The sequence below is a fragment of the Musca autumnalis genome, unplaced genomic scaffold (assembly GCF_047663935.1).
Source record: "Musca autumnalis isolate F117 unplaced genomic scaffold, ASM4766393v1 scaffold_2, whole genome shotgun sequence".
Classification (NCBI taxonomy): Eukaryota; Metazoa; Arthropoda; class Insecta; order Diptera; family Muscidae; genus Musca; species Musca autumnalis.
Window position 1 is genome coordinate 95,506,382 of NW_027411755.1, and position 20,746 is coordinate 95,527,127.

General features: G+C 33.1%; 2 protein-coding genes and 1 long non-coding RNA gene across 32 annotated transcripts in view; 1 reads left to right on the plus strand and 2 right to left on the minus strand.

Annotated features, from left to right (window-relative positions):
- The window catches only part of Nhe3 (Na[+]/H[+] hydrogen exchanger 3), a 58,598-nt gene extending 53,342 nt beyond the window's left edge, over positions 1-5,256 (minus strand). For 22 of the 30 annotated variants that reach the window (XR_012410331.1, XR_012410328.1, XR_012410334.1 and 19 more), the window contains exons 1-5: positions 4,713-5,218; positions 1,548-1,672; positions 1,299-1,487; positions 952-1,241; positions 744-885 (exon numbers count right to left, since the gene is read on the minus strand). Coding sequence is in view for 20 of the 30 variants with exons in the window: in XM_073968560.1 (XP_073824661.1) it covers positions 744-885; positions 952-1,241; positions 1,299-1,487; positions 1,548-1,672; positions 4,713-5,040 (1,074 nt within the window). In the remaining 10 variants the exon portion in view is untranslated. Of the gene's footprint in view, positions 1-743; positions 886-951; positions 1,242-1,298; positions 1,488-1,547; positions 1,673-4,712 lie in introns of all 30 variants that reach the window. The other 8 variants (XR_012410332.1, XM_073968561.1, XM_073968562.1 and 5 more) reach the window with 5 other exon arrangements.
- LOC141394315 (uncharacterized) lies at positions 2,092-4,320 on the minus strand. The gene is made up of 3 exons (XR_012410337.1): positions 4,306-4,320; positions 4,156-4,222; positions 2,092-2,195 (listed from the first exon to the last, which is right to left on the minus strand). It is a non-coding gene; the product is annotated as an uncharacterized lncRNA (long non-coding RNA).
- A 2,449-nt stretch (positions 5,257-7,705) lies between the features above and the next one.
- On the plus strand, positions 7,706-9,913 carry Fgop2 (Fibroblast growth factor receptor 1 oncogene partner 2). The gene has a single exon (XM_073968568.1). The coding sequence runs from the start codon at positions 7,948-7,950 to the stop codon at positions 8,995-8,997; it is 1,050 nt and encodes a 349-aa protein (XP_073824669.1). The 5' UTR covers positions 7,706-7,947; the 3' UTR covers positions 8,998-9,913.
- Positions 9,914-20,746: the final 10,833 nt, after the last annotated feature.

A 20,746-nucleotide genomic window follows, 5' to 3' on the forward strand; every position in this document is an offset into this window, starting at 1 on the left:
AGTTAACTTGACACTTTATTTTGAATTTGCTTATTTTCCCTAAGGATGCAATTCAAGCAAATTGAAAAATATTCGAAATAAAGAAGTTGACTGATGATAACTCACTGATATGGTCGCCATTAAGAAATCTTGACCTTCCAGACATTTGTGGTGGTTTTAGTAATTTTTAAAAAAAGGCAAAAAAATTAAATCATACAATACAAATTACCAACATGCAATACATTGTATTGTACTGTAAGGTTAGTAAACAAAAATGCGATAATTTTACGACTTTTAATAGCTACATTGCAGTGCTATTTTAATAGTAAAAGTAGCAAAAGTGCGAACTGCCAAGAAATGCTTTCTCATATAACTTTGTAACAAAAAATTGGTAAAAATTGCAAACAATCTGAAAGAAATGTCAAAATCAACATATCCGTTAATCAGATGAAAGCAAAGAGATAGATGTACATGTTTGCTACTTTTTCGAGTACGGTAACGGTTTTCTAGCAAACTAACTAGATAGTATTATTTTGCAGGTTCTGGAACAAAACCTACGAAGGTATCCGAAGAACAAAGAAAGTAGTCCGATTCAATTTCCATAGCAGTCCGATTCAATATGGCAACTCATATTACAATACCACTGAGACTAAGCCACAGCCATAGTTATTACCATCAACATTTTTTTTCTGTTTTAAAATGATTGCACGTCACCCAACAACTTATGAAGCAAAATTTAAAATTAATACGTTTGAAAAGGATATTAATGCTGTAAAACATCCCATTAGGGCTCCGATTAACAACGACAGCATAAATATGCCAAAAAAGTCACTCAGTGCTCGGAAAAAGGCATATGTTTCAAATTCCCCGGTGCTAGAATAATGTTCTCCATAATTTTGTATGGCTCTAAAACAATAACAAAATAACAATTATTTCAAATATCGTTGATATGTATGTATATCGGTAACTTACCCACTTAAAACAATAGCGACAGCATCATTTAAAACAGATTCACCAAACACTAAAGCATACAAGTTAACATCGACATTTAAATCGTGAAAAATTGCCAGAATTGTTAGTGGATCTGTTGGTGATATCAGCGCTCCGAAATACAGCGTGTCCAGAAATGTGAAACTGCTACTCAAGTATGTTGGCATCAGTTTCACAAAACCGTACATAAGTGCACCGATTAGGAACGCCGATAACGTTGTGCCCAGTATGGCAAATGTCAAAATTGCCCCCAAATTTCGGAAAAAATATTTCTGTAATGAACATTTTTTAGTTTTTAGTAGATAATATTTCAAAATTTCAGGATTTACTTTTTTTAAACTGTAACCAGCATGAAATATTATTGGTGGTAAAATAATATTAAAAAATATTTCAGGATCAAATGTTGCCTTTAAATCAATTTCATTCTCCACTACATCATAAACTTGACTACGAAAGGTGTAAGCATATGTTTTATTTTCAATGGGATCACTGCCGTTTGGAGTTAGCTTTCCTGGGAACTAATGTAAAGTAAATAAAAACACATTTATGTACAATAAATCGAAAATGTTATAACTTACTTTTAGCCATAAGGTATCTGGTGGCAATGTTTGATTGAATGTTGAGTTGGGTTCTGGTTCCACTTCCAAATGTACTAAAGGCGTTGATGAACCCGAATAGCGTATTGCCGCGCCAACAATAAGTCCTAGAGACAAAAATAAGAAATTAAATAAGAATTTATTGGGTATCAATCTCTTTTGAACTGCCTTAAGTCGTCACTTTTATTTTTTTATTATTTTACTAGCGGGCACATCGCTACTTCGTTAGCATTAAAAACATTAAAACTATTTTTTTAATATAAATCATTTTTATTTCTGGCCGATTTCTGAATTTAATACCCTAATTTTGTCTTCAACAGCATCTCATATGTTCAACAAACCAAACATTATTGAAAGAATTTTTGTTTTAATTTGAAATTGAAAATCAAAATTTTTACAAATTTATCGTTTGTAATCAATTTTTGTCTAACTGGATTTTAAGAAAATCTTTTGTGCGACACCTTTTATGTGAAAACAAAATTATTAAAGAGACGTAAACCATTCGTAAATCAGAATGAAGTTTATACCATTATCACCAACTGCGACATCTGTTGCAATGGAAAATAACAACCTTCATTGTCTTTCCAATATATATTGGTTTACGATAAAATAAATGCGCCTAGAAGTAAACTACAAAATTTGAAATTGTTTGTGATATTTTACGGTATTAAGAAATTATAGCATTTAATTTGACAAATATGTTGAGGCTTTATATTTTTCTCGGGCGTTCTAGATTTTCAACGGTTTATTGTGGAGGATACAAAAATTTATTTTTTGGATCGTTGGAGTAATAAGCGACCTATATATGTTTACAAAAATTGTATACGAATGAAGAAAACATTCGGCAACATGTCGATTTAATTAATTCACTCAAACCCGTCCACTCATCGATATCAAGACATCACCCCGGAATGGTTCCACTTGGATTTGCTGAGATTACTTAGCATATTTCTGTGTAATCAATCATTATTTATGATATGAAAAACCGACTTTTTGTGATACAATAACGTGTCTACTAATCTAATAGTGAACCATGTTGTTACACATATGGCCAAAATAATATGTACAAACGTTAGTATGCATATTATTCGTTCAATTCAGGAAATGTATTCACTGCAAAACAAAGTTCTGTTTTAATTTAAGTTTTGCAACGCAAATGATACTTAAAAAATAACTTTTGTTCATATCTTCAATATAAACAAACTTCTAAATGCGATATTAAGAAAAAATTCATAAAAATTGATGGACAAAATAAGAGGTACATTTTGGAAATCATTAATATTAGTACATATATTCAATTATTTTAGGATAGATTGTAATTTAGGATGTTTATATTATTAATATTTGGTGCTTCCACCTTTGTTTTGAGCTACTTTTTGTAATACTGCTTGAAGTTTGCTGAACTTTTCAAAAGTTATTTAATATCACTTTCTTTATATAAAATTCCAAATTTGATGTTTATTTATGGAAGGATTGTGTACCAATGCACAGTTTTAAGTATCCACAAAGGTTTACTATTGGATTCATGTCCGATTACTGCCTAGGCGAGTCAAATAACTTCATTATATTGTCCAGGAACCAATCCTTGCATGGGGATGCATGTTTTGGACCGTTGTTCTGCTAAAAAATTCATATAAAAAGCATATTTTCTTCAGTTTGTAGCTACATTGTGTTGTCCAATATGTTTTTGTATTGGAAATAGGTCCCAGTATCTGTAATGTGATATATTGGATGAAGACCATACCAGGAAAATTATTCAGCCCACACCATTAGATTGCTACCTATATGAAATTCCTCTCATTTGAGATTGAAATTAATCTTGACGTAATTGTTATCGAATAAATTAGTTTTCATTTTATTGCTTTAGAAGAAATGTTGCCAATTTTTTCCATATTCGTTTTTTCGGACCCACCGATATGATTGTTAGCAAAGGTGGACCTCGTCAACAAATTTTCTTTTTCAGAAATAGTTGAACGCCGTTTGTTTTTTATTCTGGTAATTTAGTAGCCACTAGTATTTTCCGAGCTATTTGGTGAATGTAACATTACCCATGTCAACAGTAATTACCCAAAATGAATTTTATAGGTCTCTTTAGCGAGAGCAACAATTGATCTATCGATTGTTTTTTTTTTTTTTTTTTGTCTTTTTAGGCCTACACCGTGCTTCTTCAGTTTTGTTTTGGTTTCAATGTGTTTTCGACAAAAACCACCGGCCTTTCCAGGGATTTGGCTATTATCGAAGACTGTTTGTTTTTGTTTAATATTATTGGCACAGTCAAATTACTAATCCACTTTTATTAAAATTTACTCGATTATGGATAAATAATAAAAAAAAATCCAAGATGTACTTATTTTTTTGGCCAACCAAATTTAGGACTTTTAGACAAAAGTGACACAGGAACAAAATATTAGCAATTCTTTCCGTTTTTATGTTTGTTGCAGTATTGATTACGAACATAAGTTTCGAAATGTAAGGCAGTTGACATCTTTCCCGAGAAAAAAAAACTGATGGTGAAGCACAATATCAAATATAAACTACGTTGTACTTATTATTTTGGCCATATGTGTATATGTATTTCACAATTATGTACAAGGGAGGTTCTATAAAAAATCAGGTTGAAAATTTTGCACAATAAGCAGCTCAATCGTTGACATTTTCTAAAAATAATGTTTTTGGTATAAAGAAATATTGAATTAGCGTCAGAATAAATTCTCAGAAGAGCGTAAATTTAAACTACTACCGAGTTTTAGTTGTTGTGAAATAAAATCGTGTTTATAGTCGCTAATTACTTGATTTAAGAAAAATGATGACAATGCCCAATAGACGAATCAAATGTAAAAGGGTGTTTACACTAACCATCAATGTCATATGACAAGAAATAAAAACATTTCATATCTGCCCGCACAGATAATGTGGAGACGCAATTTCACTGCATTTTTGCTGGTGTAAGGAAAATCCCCAATATTGCACATATTAACACATTAGCGGCTATATAACGATGAAAATTTCGGTTATATGGAATTGATGGCTAGTGTAACCCTTAAGGTTGTCTTTTCATTCCGTCCATATCATGATGCAATAAATAATAAAAAAATAATAATAAATTAACGTTGGTATATATTATTTATATAGCAAGCAAATACCTACCATATATCACAGCAAGTCCTGTCTCATGGAGCCAGGAAACACGATGGTGTTTAAACAGCCATATGGTTAAGACAGTAAGGGTAAGCAGGAAGGTGTAAACCAAAAGATTTAGACTGTCAATTCTATGCGTCAATGTAGCCTTTGCATCAAGTGCAATATCTGTAGCGGTTGCATCACAACATCTTGTTCCAAAGGCAAAGGTCCCAATAAGAAATGTAGCAGCCACATGCAGTCGGCTCGTAACAACATTATTCGGCATTGAAAAGTCCTTCCGTCCTTCCTTTGAAAACTCAAAAATGATCTTATTGTTCGTTTTTCGTTGCAACATAACATATGTATAATTCAACACACGGCGAACTGCGACGTTTTCAAATTTTCATTTCATTCTGTAAATCATTTACAATTAGAAGTTTTCTAGAATAGATTATTTTTTCACTAATTATTCAATGCAAAATTTTGCCCTGTTGTTTACGATTTTCTTTACAACAAATACACTCATTCATTGTAGGGTTGCCAGAGTCATTTGGATGTTAAAAAATTCGTCGGCGATGGAAGCATAATTGCGGCCGTGGTACAAGTAGACGTATGGCGGCACATTAACACAGGTACTATCAAAAACAGCTGATAGCCATTATTACCCAGCAAAAAATTTTGGAAGTGGTGCATGTGGAGTTATGATTTCACAACATTCTTCGACGCAGTCCACACGGAGTTATGAAAACTGCACTCCGTTGGATACAATTTATAAGCAGTTGCTATAGAGATCCCTACAAAACAAAAACAGTTGGTTGATCACTACCCACCGCTGGCGAAATCATTTATTCTAAAAGATAAAAGAGAATGCATACAATTCTAAGAATTTTTTATAAAATAAAGAAATAAAAACGTAAGTAAGTTGCGAACATTTTTGCGGTAATTCACGAGACGGAAATTTTTAATGGAGTGGAGTCCAGTTGGAGTCAATGTCAAAGGCTGAACTAGTGATGGAAAGTCAACATAAAAAACCTTTAGGATGATGAAGCAAAATCAGATGCGCTTGGATTAATTGGAGAACGGAGAAAGTAAACTCAAATGTGATTGAATTTAATGGAAACTTTTTTAATTTGTATTTATATAATAAAGTTATTTGTATTATTGTTTTACACAAATAATAAATGCATTTTATTTATTCTGGGATATTTCGCAATGACTTGCATTTTTATTGCATCTTTAGACTGACTAAAAATGCAATCCGAAGAGTGCCTTTAAATTCAATCCAAAACACTATATCAAAAGCTGTGATTTGGATTGAAAATGGAGTGCATCCTAGCTGTGTGCTGTGGAAGCAAAATGGAGTGCATCCTAGCTGCGCGCTCCCTTGTAAAATTCATAAGTGAATTCATAGAAAAAGATGTACTCCAACGGCACTTGTACTGTACACTTGTAGTGATTCAACTACATCCGCAGATGCAAACTTTTTGCTGGGAATGGTTACCCAGCAAAAAGTTTGCATCCGCGGATGTTGGAAGTTGTGCATGTGGAGTTATGATTTCGCTACATCCTTCTATGCAGTCCACACGGAGTTATGAAAAATGTTGGATACATTTTATATGCACTTGCTTAATGATTCCTACAAAACAAGAAATTTTTCCAAAAACAAAAAAGAGTTATAAATTTCTAAGAATTTTTTATAAAACAAAGAAATAAAAACTTAAGTTGCGAACATTTTTGCTTTGTATTCTTGTTTTACACAAATAATATATGCATCGCGCAGGAGGCACTCCATTTTGCTTCCACAGCACACAGCACTCCATTTTCGATCCAAATCTCGGCTTAAGATGCCGAATTTATATGCATTCTTCGGATTGCATTTTTAATTAGTCTAAATATGCAATTGCGAAAGATCCCAAAATAAATAAAAGATCTATTCCAGAACTAAAAAGAACACAAAATTTATATGAAAATTGATTACGACTTTTACAACTTTTACCACTTTATAAAGTACGGGAACAGACCAAAAATGCATTTATTATTTGTGTAACACAAGAACACAAAAATCTTTATTATATAAACACAAATTAAAAAAATTTCCATTAAATTCAATCACATTTGAGCTTAATTCCTCCGTTCTCGATTTAATCTAAGTGCATCTGATTTTGCTACATCATCCTAAAGATTTTTTATGTTGCCTTCCCATCACTAGTTCAGCTTTCGACAAGGACTCCAACTGGACTCCACTCCATTTCGTCTCGTGAATTACCGCAAAAATGTTCGCAACTTTTTATTTCTTTATTTTACAACAAATTCTTAGAAATTTATACACTCCCTCTTATTTTTAGAATTAGGGATTTTTAGAAGTAGGGATCTCTAAAGCAACTGCTTATAAATTGTATCCATCGGAGTGAATTTTTCATAAGTCCGTGTGGATTGCATCGAAGGATGTTGTGAAATCATAACTCCACATGCACAACTTCCAAAATTTTTTGCTGGGTATGTATGTGTTGCTAAATCAGAGTTGTATTTGATGAAAAACTGTCTGGTGTAAACGCCTAGAAAGCAAGGCAAGCAGGCCAGGCAGCTTATGTACCCAGGCCTTTAGGTCTCAATCTCAAACAAAAAATCAAATTTAAAATGGCTGTTTTGTCAGAGAAAGAAAAAAACTGACAAAAACTCAAACATTTGCCACAGCTCTATTATACAATGGAGTTGACAGTTGAAATCTGATGGATTTCGTAAATGTACTAAAATCGATATTTCCGAATAATCAACAGTCAAAACTGATGGTGTGTAGCATGGTACAAATACACAGGTAGCCGCATCGGCAATTGTTGGTAACATAAGGTGTCAAAATTTGACATCAATTCAATGCAGTTGACACATTATGTTACCATCAGCTGGCATGATAATGCTACCTGTATTATTGTACCATGGTGTGTAGCTCGCTTGTATAGGAAAATCTATAATCGACTTTTCCATTTTCTCCATGAACAAAAGTCGACTACGATTTTAGACTTTCAAAGTGAAACCAAAAAGTCGACTAATTGTTTAATCGAAAGTCGACTTGCATATCCCTTGTGTCTTTTGTTCCCTTGAAAAAAAAAAAATAAAAATTATTAATTCAATGAAGTTTGGTTTATAATTGTTTGTAAAAAATTCTCAAAAACACAAACGGTTTAGCATAGAAACGATTACCATATTTGGCAAAAAGAGAGATCGAGTTTGTGTGACGATAGTGGCATATTAGACAACATAGAATATGGCATTAACGGTTGGACAACTTATTATGGACGCGCAGAGAATGGCAAGTCGCGTAAAAGAATTGGACGCCCTTAGCAGCGCCTTGCTTGTGGAGGCTGAAGGTAATAACCGTTATGTGGAAAGTTTACGTCAGTACCAAGACGAAGTGGATTCATTAAATCGCATTGCAAATAATAAGACCAATGTAGAAATGGTTAATCGCATTCAACAGCAGAATGCCAACAGCTCAGAGATATTGAAGGAGAATCGTGAACTAAAAGTATGCATCGAGGATTACGAAAGAGCAATGGATATGATAATGCAAAAGTATCGAGAACATACAAGTAGCAAAGTTTTGGAGAGTAAGCTCAATTTCAAGGAAGTTTACAATGAAAAACTTTGGAAAATTATACGTGAACAAAGGGAAAAGATCAACGAAATGGCAGCGGTTATGCAGAAAGCAGCGTCAATCGATGACGACTGTGACTTGGAACTGATAACGCGTTTGCGTTTAGAGAACAAAACTCTGCGGGAACTGTTACAAATATCTAAACAATTTGGCACATTTAGTCGACCTATACGTTTTAACGAACACTTGTTGGAAGAAAAGGGCGTTCAAACAGATTATGGTGCTGATGATTCAGCCGATGAACTTTCCTTGTCGGGAGCATCAATCGAAAATGCAAATAACAACTCAGTCATACAACTAGATACAAGATCAACTTCACCGAATGTGGCCATGTCCTGCTCAAATACAGAAAATTTGCCAACTGACAATGCAGCACTGCTCAATTCGCACGGAATTGGTGATGTGGGTGAAAATAATAATTTAACACCTGCCATGGATTCAGCACATACACCATCATCAACGACCCCCGCTGCTGGTGCCGCTGGGACAGCCACTGTTTCAAATGTTGAGGAGAACAAAGTATCATCGACAACAACAGCCATAGACCATAACAATCCAAACGCTTCTGCTGGTATGGAAGCAACAATCAGTACTACGAATACCATTACAAAAACACATCCCCCAAATTCAAATAGCTTGACCACTGCCAGTGCAACATGATATTGTGTGTCCAACAATTGAAATTCTTTCTTGGATAGAACTTTGTGTTATCGACTATATTTAATCCAATGTAATTTTTATTAAAACATTTATATGTTTTCTTACCTTTCCATCATTTGTGTGTACAATCGAACTTATTTAGAATTACTATGTGCTACATAAGTCGAAGGTCACTCTAGGTGGTTTCATTGAAACTTTAGGAACTGTTATATCGGATTCCCCACTACAGCAATTACATGCATGAAACCACTCTAGTGTGGCCAAGAACTAACCATTCTATCATATAGCAGCACCTCCAGTTTCCTTCTAATACATTGTATATTCATATTTAGCAAGAGTTTTGAAAATAATTTTTATACTTAACCTAGTTGTTATAAAGAAATAATCATTTACAACACTCCCCTACAACCAACAAACACTATTTCCATTTTGTACACTCTTCTCACGCCATTAACGTGTTCCCCCACATCGTCATCACCATATTCATAACATTTACAACTACACATTTATTTAATTTAATCAAAAATAAACCAACCAACATTGATATTGACCAGAGTATGTACTAATACGAGTGTGTATGTATGTATAAAGCTACAAATATTAGAGAAAGTACGACATCAGTGCTTTATTGATTGTTGTATGTTAGATTCTCTTCTGTTTTTTGTTTTCCTCATAAGCTTCTTCGCTTGAATGGGGTATTTATTCAATTCAATCTTTAACAAATTACTAGAGTAAACAATTCTCAGACAGCATTATAATTAAATACGTACGTACTTTGTAACAATTTATTAATTTAACGATCGCATTTGCAAACCGTTGAGAAAGTTACGACATTCTTATATCACACAATAGACAAACTTTAAGAATGTATGTAAATTTAAAACAAAATAAAAACATATATACAATATATACTAAAGTCTCAGAGTTTCATTCATTAATGTTTTTAAGTGGTTCATACTAGGGTTATATTGGTTATATAGTGGATTTTTTTTTTTAAACGAACGTTTCCACTCCTCTCTTTCCCACCCCTGTCGACCGAGGGGGTGACCTCGACTTTCGTAGGGACCGCGTACACAACATGATCCGCATGATGGAGTATACGAAGGAAAATCGAATTCGAATTCTATTTGTAATTCGAATTATTCCATTTGGAATTCCAATTATTCCATTTCTAATTCGAATTATTTTTTTTTGTTAATCTTTATCTTTATTAGGTATATATTATCATGTACAATTTATATATCCCGCGAAGCGATTAGCTTGTCTGCAGGAAAATTTTACAAGTAATTTTTATACATACTGTTTAATATAGTTCAATATAGTTCAGCTGTTGTAGTATGTTTTTTACTTAAGAATAATTAAATTAATTTTAAAATTAATATAAATTTTTATAAAGAAGGAATTAGGAATTTATTAAATATGCTTTTAATAGTTTCTTTCTTTTGATTTTATTTGTTGTGTTGAATATTTCCAAGGGCAGTTCATTTATTGTTGATGGAAGGCTTACATTTAAGGCTCTTTTACCATACTCATTTTTAAAGGCAGGAACCCAGTATCTTCCTTCGGCTCGTCTTCTTGTCATTTGGTTGTGGTCGATGGGCCTTAGTAGAGAGTTTTCACCATAAAATTCATTAATAATTGTTGCTTTGTAGAGGTTTTTGATGTTTAATACATGTAGATTCTCGTGTATATTTTTGTTTTGTCGCATTTCATTACGTTGGTTTGCATTTATATTGTTTTGTTGTTGGTTGGTTGGTTTGTTTAAGCTGTTATGTAGTGTTTTCAGTATATTGTCTTGAGATGATTGCAGAATAGAGCAATGTGTTGAGTTTCCCCAGGCTGTAATTCCATGCCTTAAGTAGGATTCAACTAGTGAAAAGTATGTTTGTCGTATGACATGGTATGGGGAACAATTGCTCAGGTGATAAATGGCGTATGATGATTTTCTGAGTTTCTTCCTTACGTTGTCGATGTGGGGTTTAAATTTGAAATGGCTGTCTAGAACTATTCCCAGGTATTTGTATGTGTCCACCACTTCTATTTTTGTTGTGCATGTTTCAATTTGAGGTTCGTTATATGTAGTAATTTTGTGTAAGCAATCGTAATTATGGAATGTTATGGATAAATTTGTGCTTGGCATGTGCTTTGTTCTGAAGTGCATTAATTTGGTTTTGCTAGCGTTAATGACAAGTCCATTGTCATGACACCATTTGGTTAATTTATCCATTTCATTTTGCATTCTCAACTCTGCTGATCTTATTGAAATATCTGATACTAGGACAGCTGTATCATCGGCGTATGAGTAAGTGTTGCTATCGTTTAGAATTTTGACCATTTCATTCGTATATATAATAAAGAGAATGGGTCCAAGTTTTGAACCTTGAGGGACTCCATACTCTATGTTATGTTCACTACTTGTACTGTTGTCTACTTTTACTTTAAAAGTACGTTGATGAAGGTAACTTTCGAACCACAGCAGACTACGACCCCTTATTCCGTTTTTTTCTAATATGCCAAGCATTTTATGATGAGACAGTGTGTCGAATGCTTTGCTGAAATCAATAAACATGACTAAGCAATGCTTCCGTTGTGATAAATTATTATTTATTTCATTAGAAAAGTGTCCCAGTAACTTATTGATGCTTTTACCTTTTTGAAAGCCATATTGGTTTTTGTTGATTATGTTGTATTTGTTTAAAAAGCTATTCAGTCTCCTTGTAACTATCTCTTCTAATACTTTTTCCACAACTGGGAGAATAGATATTGGCCTATAATTTTCGTACAACGACTTGGTTCCACTTTTGTATATTGGTCGAATTATGGATGTCTTTAGTTTGTCCGGTACCGTTGATTCAAGCAAACTCCTGTTTATTAACTCAGTTATCACTGGCGCTAATGTTTCTGCATTGGTTTTCAAATCTATGGGTCGAATGCCATCAAGTCCCGCACTTTTTCTTATATTGAGATTCTTCATGATATTTGTCACTTCCGTAACATTTGTGTTTTCCAAAAACATTGAATTTGGTATGCTGGTTTGAGTATGTGGTAATGTTTTTATTTCACATTTGTGTACAATGTTTTCAACGTTGCTTTTAAACTGTTTGGCGAAGTTCTCAGCGATTATGGCAGAGTCTTGATTCACAAAATTTAGTTTAAGCGTTTCATCTACACTATTACTCTTTTTTCCAAGTACTTCATTTATGGTTTTCCAGGTCTCGCGAATATCATTTCTGTTTTGTGCAAATTTTTGGTAATAATATCCGTTTTTTGCGAATAGTATTTTTTTATTGAGCTGATTATTAAAGCTTTTATATACTCTTTCATTAACTGCAGTTTTAGATTTTCGGTATTTTTGTATAGATCGTCTCTTATATTACAGCAATTTATTAGTTCTACCGTAAGCCAGGGATGTCCACTTCTGTTTTTTGTTTTGGTTTTCCTCTATTCTGTTGATTTTGCATATATGTCAGAGAATTTCTCAAATATTTTGTTAAAGAGATCGTTTGATCCATCAGAATCTCTTACGATACTGTTCCAATCAATTTCTTTTAGCAGATTATTAACTTTTTTATTATTGTGCTTAGAATATGATGTTTGATTGCAAGTATCACTTTTTGGGTTCTCAGTTTCGATGCTTCCAAATATTGTGTAGTGGTCAGATATTGTAGTGGTGATTATGGCAGAATTTACATTATGTGTTTCGTTGTGCCTGATTCCATTTGAAATTCGAATTAATCTATTTGTAATTCGAATTATTCCATTTGTAATTCGAATTATTTTATTTGTAATTCGAATTATTTTATTTGGAATTCGAATTATTCCATTTGGAATTCGAATTATTCTATTTGTAGTTTCAAATAGAATAATTCGAATTACAAATGGAATAATTCGAATTTTATATGGAATAATTCGAATTACAAATGGAATAATTCGAATTACAATTAAAATAATACGAATTACAAATATAATAATTCGAATTACAAATAAAATAATTCCAATTTCAAATGGAATAATTCGAATTACAAATGGAATAATTCGAATTTCAAATGGAATGATTCAAATTACAAATGGAATAATTCGAATTACAAATAGAATTCTCGAATTACAAATAAAATGTTACGAATTACAAATGTAATTCTCGAATTACAACTAAAATGATTCGATTTACATCTGAAAAAGGTGTAGTTATTTAAAAATAAAATTACATTAGATTTTATACCTTCAAACTCATGCAAAAGTCCACATTACCGTACATGGAGTTAAAATCAGTACACATTTTGCTAAGTGGTTCACCCATCGAAAAATTGGTACGGTGAAAATCTATATTAGAATTGATAATATCTCCTAGATCTAAAAGGAACATTTATTATATTAAGAAATCAGACGGTACACTACCATTCAATATTTTTAAAACAAACGTAGTATTTAACATAATGCGTCTACTTTTTAATGTAGGCAATCGAATTAACTTTAGCATGCTAGAGTATGAAGACAGCTCAAAATTACTACTCGAATGTTAACCCGTCAATGCAAAAAGTAGAAATTGTTTTTGTACTAATTCGATTTTATCAAAATAGATTGCATATTGCGGATCCCATACGACTGAACCATATTCTAATATAGGTCTAACAAGGGATGGAATAATTGGTTTGTTATATATGGATCAGAAAACTGGTCCATCTTTTTATAAATCCTAAGACTCCATAGGCTCCATTTACCATAGAAATTACATGATTAATAATGTTTAATTTTGGATCCATCAAAAGGCCAAGATTAACAAAAGATTCTACAGATGATAAAACAAAATCGTTAATATTGAATTGTCTTATCAAAGAAGATGATCTGGAAAACACATACGTTTACATTTGTCCAAATTTAAATCCATGCAATTTATTTTACACCACTGAAAAAGGTTATTTAAATCATTTTGAAGTAAATCAGCTTGCTTCCCAGAATTATGAGTAATGAATAACTTAACATCATCAGTCAATTTTATCAGAGCAGGAGTAGCTGCAATCATTATAGTATTTAGGACCATGCCAAAATCATGGATTAGAACTCGTATGTCAGATATATTCACTGGACAAAAGCCGTAGACTATCCCCGCATTTTCACATACAATATCAGGAACATATGACTTATCCTGAAATAAAATACGTAATTTTACAAAGTTTTTGAAAAGAGGGACCAAAAAGACACCTTTAGTGACTCGCATGAGGGTTAATTTTATTCATAGAAAGATACCCCGCATTATTGTCAGTAATATTGCCAAAGCTACTTTATACCCAAAATGCAAGGATTCCAAGGAATCGGATGTCGAATATATCAAAACCTGTAGAAATGGGCGGAACTTGCCACGCCTATTTAGGTTACTTCCCGTCTTAAACTTTCAAAACGCCGATACACGTGTTTTCTTCTTTCGGTACACTTTCATAATCTGTGCGGGGTTTCTTGTAATTTAAAAAAAGTTGCGGAGTCGGAGTCTAGCAAATTTTGCTGGAGTCGGAGTCGTGAAAAAAAGCTCGACTCCGACTCCAGGCAAAATTCTTTTTTTCTAAATTTATCAAAAGAATTTGTATATTATTTTTATATGGTAGAGAGATGGACATTAATAAATTTTGTGAATCGTTTATTCATTTTATAAGAAAGCTATGAGGAAACGTGTAAGCAAAGACTTTATTATAATTATTTATTGGTCCAAATGATTCACTTAATGTTTGCAACAAAATGTAAACTTCAATGAAAATACACTAGCGGTCATCTGAATAGGTTTGAATTTTTTTCTTTTTGTTGGCGTTTTTTATTGTTGGACTGCAGAATTTTACATCTTTGTGTTTATTTCAGCTTGAGTCCATATTTTGTTGTAATTCAATTGTTTGAATAACAACAAAATATTTTAAAGTGGATATGAAATTGATTAGTTGCGGGCGAAGGGTAGGGAATACTATAGTTTCAGTTGTCACCAAACAACTTCATCAGTTCCCTTTTTTTTATCGATCCTAATAATATGGCTGCACTTGGTATTTGCTTTCTGATAATTTTGGTTCAATACCCACGTTCCAAATAAAGCGGGTCAAATTTGTTGTAGGATTTATCAGAATGTTCCATTTTACTAATCTAAACCAAAAAACTGCGCAATATTTGCTTGGGTAGTACAATTTTTCAATTTTATTTGATTCAAACCTATTCTGATGATCGCAAAAATTGGGCACTTTTTTGTACATTTTTTATTATAATTGGGATATTTTCCGAAAATATGGCAACACCGTCAAGTTTTTTCTTGGGAATGTTGGCATAGTATAGGACTCTCAAAAACTAAATAGTATGGATCTGCAATACGAACACATCAGAAGATACATTAACATATGAAAAGAAAAAAATTCAAACCTATTCAGATGACAGCTAGTGTATATGTTTTGTTCCAGAACTGCAAGAATCTACTAATTTTTACAAATGTTTTCCGATAACATAAAGGAAAAAATGTTATCGTAGTAAAAATAGTAGCTTATTGCAGGTTCTGGAACAGAGCAATAATTATAATTGCACCTTTTGCGTATGTGTTCAAGCTGAATCGATTTCTTAACATAACGCCACATTTATGGTAAAAATTATATACACTTTGAAACACTGGTTTTAGATCCTACTGATTTACAACATCATTATAATGTGGAAAATGTATTACAAAATCCATCTAACACTGCGAGATAATCCTCCTAGACCCCCTTTTAGTATACCAATTCCAACAACATTCCATATGATGACTTTTGGTTAGAAAACTTGAGAATTATTCATTTGACATCGATTTTTAGTGATACGTTTCATATTAGAAGTGACAGGGTGCCAATGTTTTTGCTATAGTTGTTAAAGGCTTTTATTGAAAGAAGAAAACACTATCGAAAACACTTTTTGATCTTTACTGAAGTTAGGTGCTTGAAAACTTTACATAATATTTTAGCCACATGATTGATCATTCCTGATAGATAAAGTTTAAAAATGTTCGGAAAAATTGTGCGCACGATAACTCTTGATGGGAGTGACGGATTTGGTACATACTTTACATATCCTAATACATCTGCCATATGTATATCAGGTTTGAATATGGACTATATTTGTCCACTCATTCGGGTACCTCCCACACAAAATTTTGTATAAATTCGCGTTAAGACCCGCTCTCGAATCACTTTGATTTCTGTTGAAGCTACTTGCATTCGCTGAGTCAATTACGATAGTAAATGCTTTTTCAGGGGCAAGTCCTTACTTCTTGAGAAAGCGGCCCAAAAGGTGTCCAAACTTAGTTTCGGTTAGAAGATTGGCAACAACTTCCAGTACTTCCCTCCAATATTTAAAAAAATGTCACAAAAAAGGTATGCACGATATCCCTTTACCAGGCAACCAAATTTATCCAAACGTTGGATCTCCTACTATTTTGTCCAAATTTTGTTTTAATTCTGTCGATCTTCTCTTTATGTTACCTCCTCCACATAAGTTCAACAATTGTGTCGATCTGTCCGTAGATGAAAGTTTTAATTCACATAGGCTGAGGGTATATCTCTGTAGGCAAAGCCGACTGATACTTTTTTACTTGTTAATAGCGAATTTAACACATATTAACCAAAACTTTTTTATATTTAGAGGGAAATGAAAAACTCAGAGATCCAGTCGAAAACTAAGAGGCAAATTTGTACTCTGCTCCTGGATTAACGTAGATATATTATAATTGTGATTTTTAACAGGAAAAAAATATTTCATATTAAAGGAAAATTTTAGATTTTTCTGTCGTCGGGATATGGTTTGCAACTTTATGTAAAGTTTACGTCCCGTAAATAGTTGACTTTATCTGTTTGCAATGCTGGGGCATGTGCTTAAAATTTTATGTAAAGTTTTCAGGCAACTTTTTGCAATTCCAAAAATTAAGCGTATAATATATTTTCCTTTCAATAAAGACATGTAACACGTATAGTATAGTAATCGCTTCTAATATGTAACAGATCTCTTGGATTCGATGTCAAATGGATGTCGAATGTACCAAATTTGAGGTATATTTAAAGTAGTTCATTACTATGAAAGACCTTGTAGTCTTCTATGAGAAATCCTACTGATCATCAACATGAAGTCCAACATGTTCTCTACATAAGTCCTAAGATATTCTATGAGGAAACATACTAGACTTCAAGGAAGAGATTAAAACAATTTCTATGAAAATACCTACTGCACAGTGGTCCGACTTGTGTGGAAAGGAGTGCTAAAAATAGCTCTACTCGAGCTAACACCTCGAAATTTTAAACATAGTTTTATAACGAGCCCAAAAGGGAGAAAAACAAATTTAATGTATGTAGGCCCATATGTGTTTAGCCCCCATATAAAGGTACCCCCCGATTTTTTATATTTTGACAATTTTAGCCAAATTTTCCAGTCGATTTGACTGTAATTTTGCATTTTGTGTTCTGAGAGAACAACATACCACCTTGCAAGAAATGTTCAATATAGGTCCACGTTTAGGTGTAGCTCCCATATAAACGTACCTCCCTATATTCGGTATTTTGGCGATTTTAGCCAGATTTTCTAACCGAGTTGGCTCTAATTTTGTATTTTGACTTCGAAGGGAAGATCATACGTCCGTGCAAAAATGTTCAATATAGGTCCAAGTTTAGGTATAGCTCCCATATAAACGTACCTCCCGATATTCGGAATTTTGGCGATTTTACAGGCGTGGTATAAGGGGAATAACTTACAGGGTGGCAGATAGTGGCAGCTGGATTTCTCTTTATCGTAAAATAGAGACTTTCCCCTGTATTTAAAAAAAACCAGTAAGGAAAGGATCAAAGTCGGGCGGGGCCGACTATATAATACCCTACACCACTGTGAATATGTAAAATATAAATCGGAGCTATATCCAGATCTTAACCGATTTTGATATAATTTGGCACATTTATTTCCAGACCGAATTCAGTCACACATTCCAAATATCATTGAAATCGGACTTATATATCGTGTTTGGAGCTGAAAATACACGAAATCGGCCGAAAATATATATGGGTGCTATATCCAAATCTGAACCGATTTCGATATAATTTGGCACATTTATTTCTAGACTGAATTCGGTCACACATTCCAAATTTCATCGAAATCGGAAATATATAGCGTGTTTGGTACAGAAAATACGTGAAATCGGCCGAAAATATATATGGGAGCTATATCCAAATCGGAACCGATATCGATATAATTTGGCACACTTATTTCTAGACCGAATTCAGTCAAACATTCCAAATTTCATCAAAATAAGACGTATATAGCGTGTTTGGTGCAGCAAATACGTGAAATCGGGCGAACATATATATGGGAGCTATATCCAAATCTGAACCGATTTCGATATAATTTGGCTCAATTTAAGTGGCGAAATTTAGTGGCCACTGGGAACCACATATGTAAAATTTCAGCTAGTTCAAGCAAAAAATGTGGCTAAGATCCCTAAAATACCTTAAATCGTGAGGTATCGTTATATGGGGACTATACCGAACCGTGGACCTATCTTGACAATTTTTAGTGGAGCAATTTCGCGGCCATTGAGAACCTCAAATGTAAAATTTCAGCTAGTTTGGGCAAAAAATGTGGCTAAGATCCATAAAATACCTTAAATCGGGAGGTATCGTTATATGGGGACTATACCGAACCGTGGACCTATCTTGACAATTTTTAGTGGAGCAATTTCGCGGCCATTGGGAATCTCAAATGTAAAATTTCAGCTGGTTTGGGCAACAAATGCGGCTAAGATCCTAAAATACCTTAAATCGGGAGGTACCGATATATGGGGGCTATACCAAAACTTGGACCGATATAGCCCATCTTCGAACTTGATCTTCCCAATTTTCAGCGAAATCGGTCAACAAATGGGACCTGTATGTTGCGAACGGACGGACGGACGGACATGCATAAATCGACTCAGAAAGTGATTCTATTTATATCCCTAGAAGGAACTATGGGTCTATCTCGCTTCCTTTTGTATGTTACATACAAAGGCACTAACACATAATACCCCTTACCACATAGTGGTGTAGGGTATAAAAATATGGACTTGCCCTTAAGGGGCCAACATTAGTAAAACTCAACATAAATTTATAGCAATGATATTAAAAATATCACAAAAAGTAATTTACAAAGAATTTATTTTTAATTGTAAATGCCATCAACTATAAGTTTCATTTTGGAAATTGTACATTTACCTCTTAATTTTATTATAATTTCACTCATAAGCTACGAATGCTTTGCGGATTTTTTCGTTTTTAAGGTACAACATACAAATCTCAATTTCTTCGACTTAACTTGGCATATTACCGCTGTAAATTGGCAAAAATAATACTGGATAATAAAAATTTAATGTGTTTAGAGAATATTTATTTCAATCGCAATCAAATTTGTGGACATAAATTTTTCGATTTTTATCCACAGGCGGAACCACAGTGCTGGTCTGTGTTGGCTGGTGTTCCCGATAAATCGGGAACATTTTGATAACATTTTTGATTCCACAAATTTTTAAAATGTGTGGGCTCATGCTAAGTACTACAAACGTTTGGATTGGATCCAGTTTAAGACCTGGTCTTGAATTGCGTACCCCATGTAGTACTTATGATCCAGATTACACTTACATAAATTTACAAATTTTGTCATTTGCATTAAACTATCCGAGGAAGATTTTGTTCTCATATCCCACATTCTTGAACAAAGTTTTTCTACTTCAGAACCTCTTATACAATCTTTAAAATTTTGATGAAATATGTATGTAGAGAAATGTTATTACTTCGTGGTGATCTCTCCTTGCATGAGAAATTGTCGGCATTGCCTTCATTCGCCGTCAATCATCAATCTGTGAAATCAATATAGAGCTTTAAGGTAGGTTATTTAATTTTAACACAGAAGTTTTCTACAACCGAATTTTAAAATGACAATCTGCGCGTATTTACCCTTACATATAAATATTTGGGCAAAACCGACTAAAACTTCCCAACTTGTTTCTGTTGCTACATGCATTACAAAATACCTTAGGAGAAAACAACATATAGGTGTATATGGTCCAAGTATAGGAAAAAAGTTAAAAATGGTGCATGTTTAATTCATTTTCAGTGGTATATGAAATTACCCTCGGAGTCGACTCCGGAGTCGGAGCCGTGAAAAAAAAACTGATAAAACTGATAACTGATAAGTCCGGTATTAAAAATGTTGTTAGGAAACTGGTAGGGATAAGATTCGAAAATACCAGTAACTAGTCCATTTTGTTATTTTCAACAACATTTTACATGCAAAATTAATAAAAGTTTACTATTTCCGATTATAACTGAAGTGTATCTATTATTATGAGCAGCAAATCTGCCCTTAGTTCAAACACTACCTAAACTTAATCCATTTTAAATGAAACTTACGTTGGTTATCGATTGCTATACTTGTGTGACATTGGGGTATAAGAAAAACCATATTCTCATATATATTTCTTTCAATAAATATAAACTTTCTATTGAACGTTCAAGAAAAATTTACTAGGTGTATCTGTTATTTTGAGCAGGCGTGTAAATAAATAATGGAGAGAAGTAATGATCTAGATTTCTTATAACAAATTATGGTAATTTAAGGATCATAATAATTAGGATTTAAATAATGATAAGCTTCTCGTTATTTCTCCCCCATTAGATAGTATAATGAGTTCTTTTAATGTGCCAAGCAGACATCTGAGAAATGTTAAACTTTTTCATCTCGATTG

Excerpts from the sequence above, each read along its gene's own strand:
- Fgop2 (XM_073968568.1), top strand. The coding sequence starts at position 7,948 with ATGGCATTAACGGTTGGACAACTTATTATGGACGCGCAGAGAATGGCA.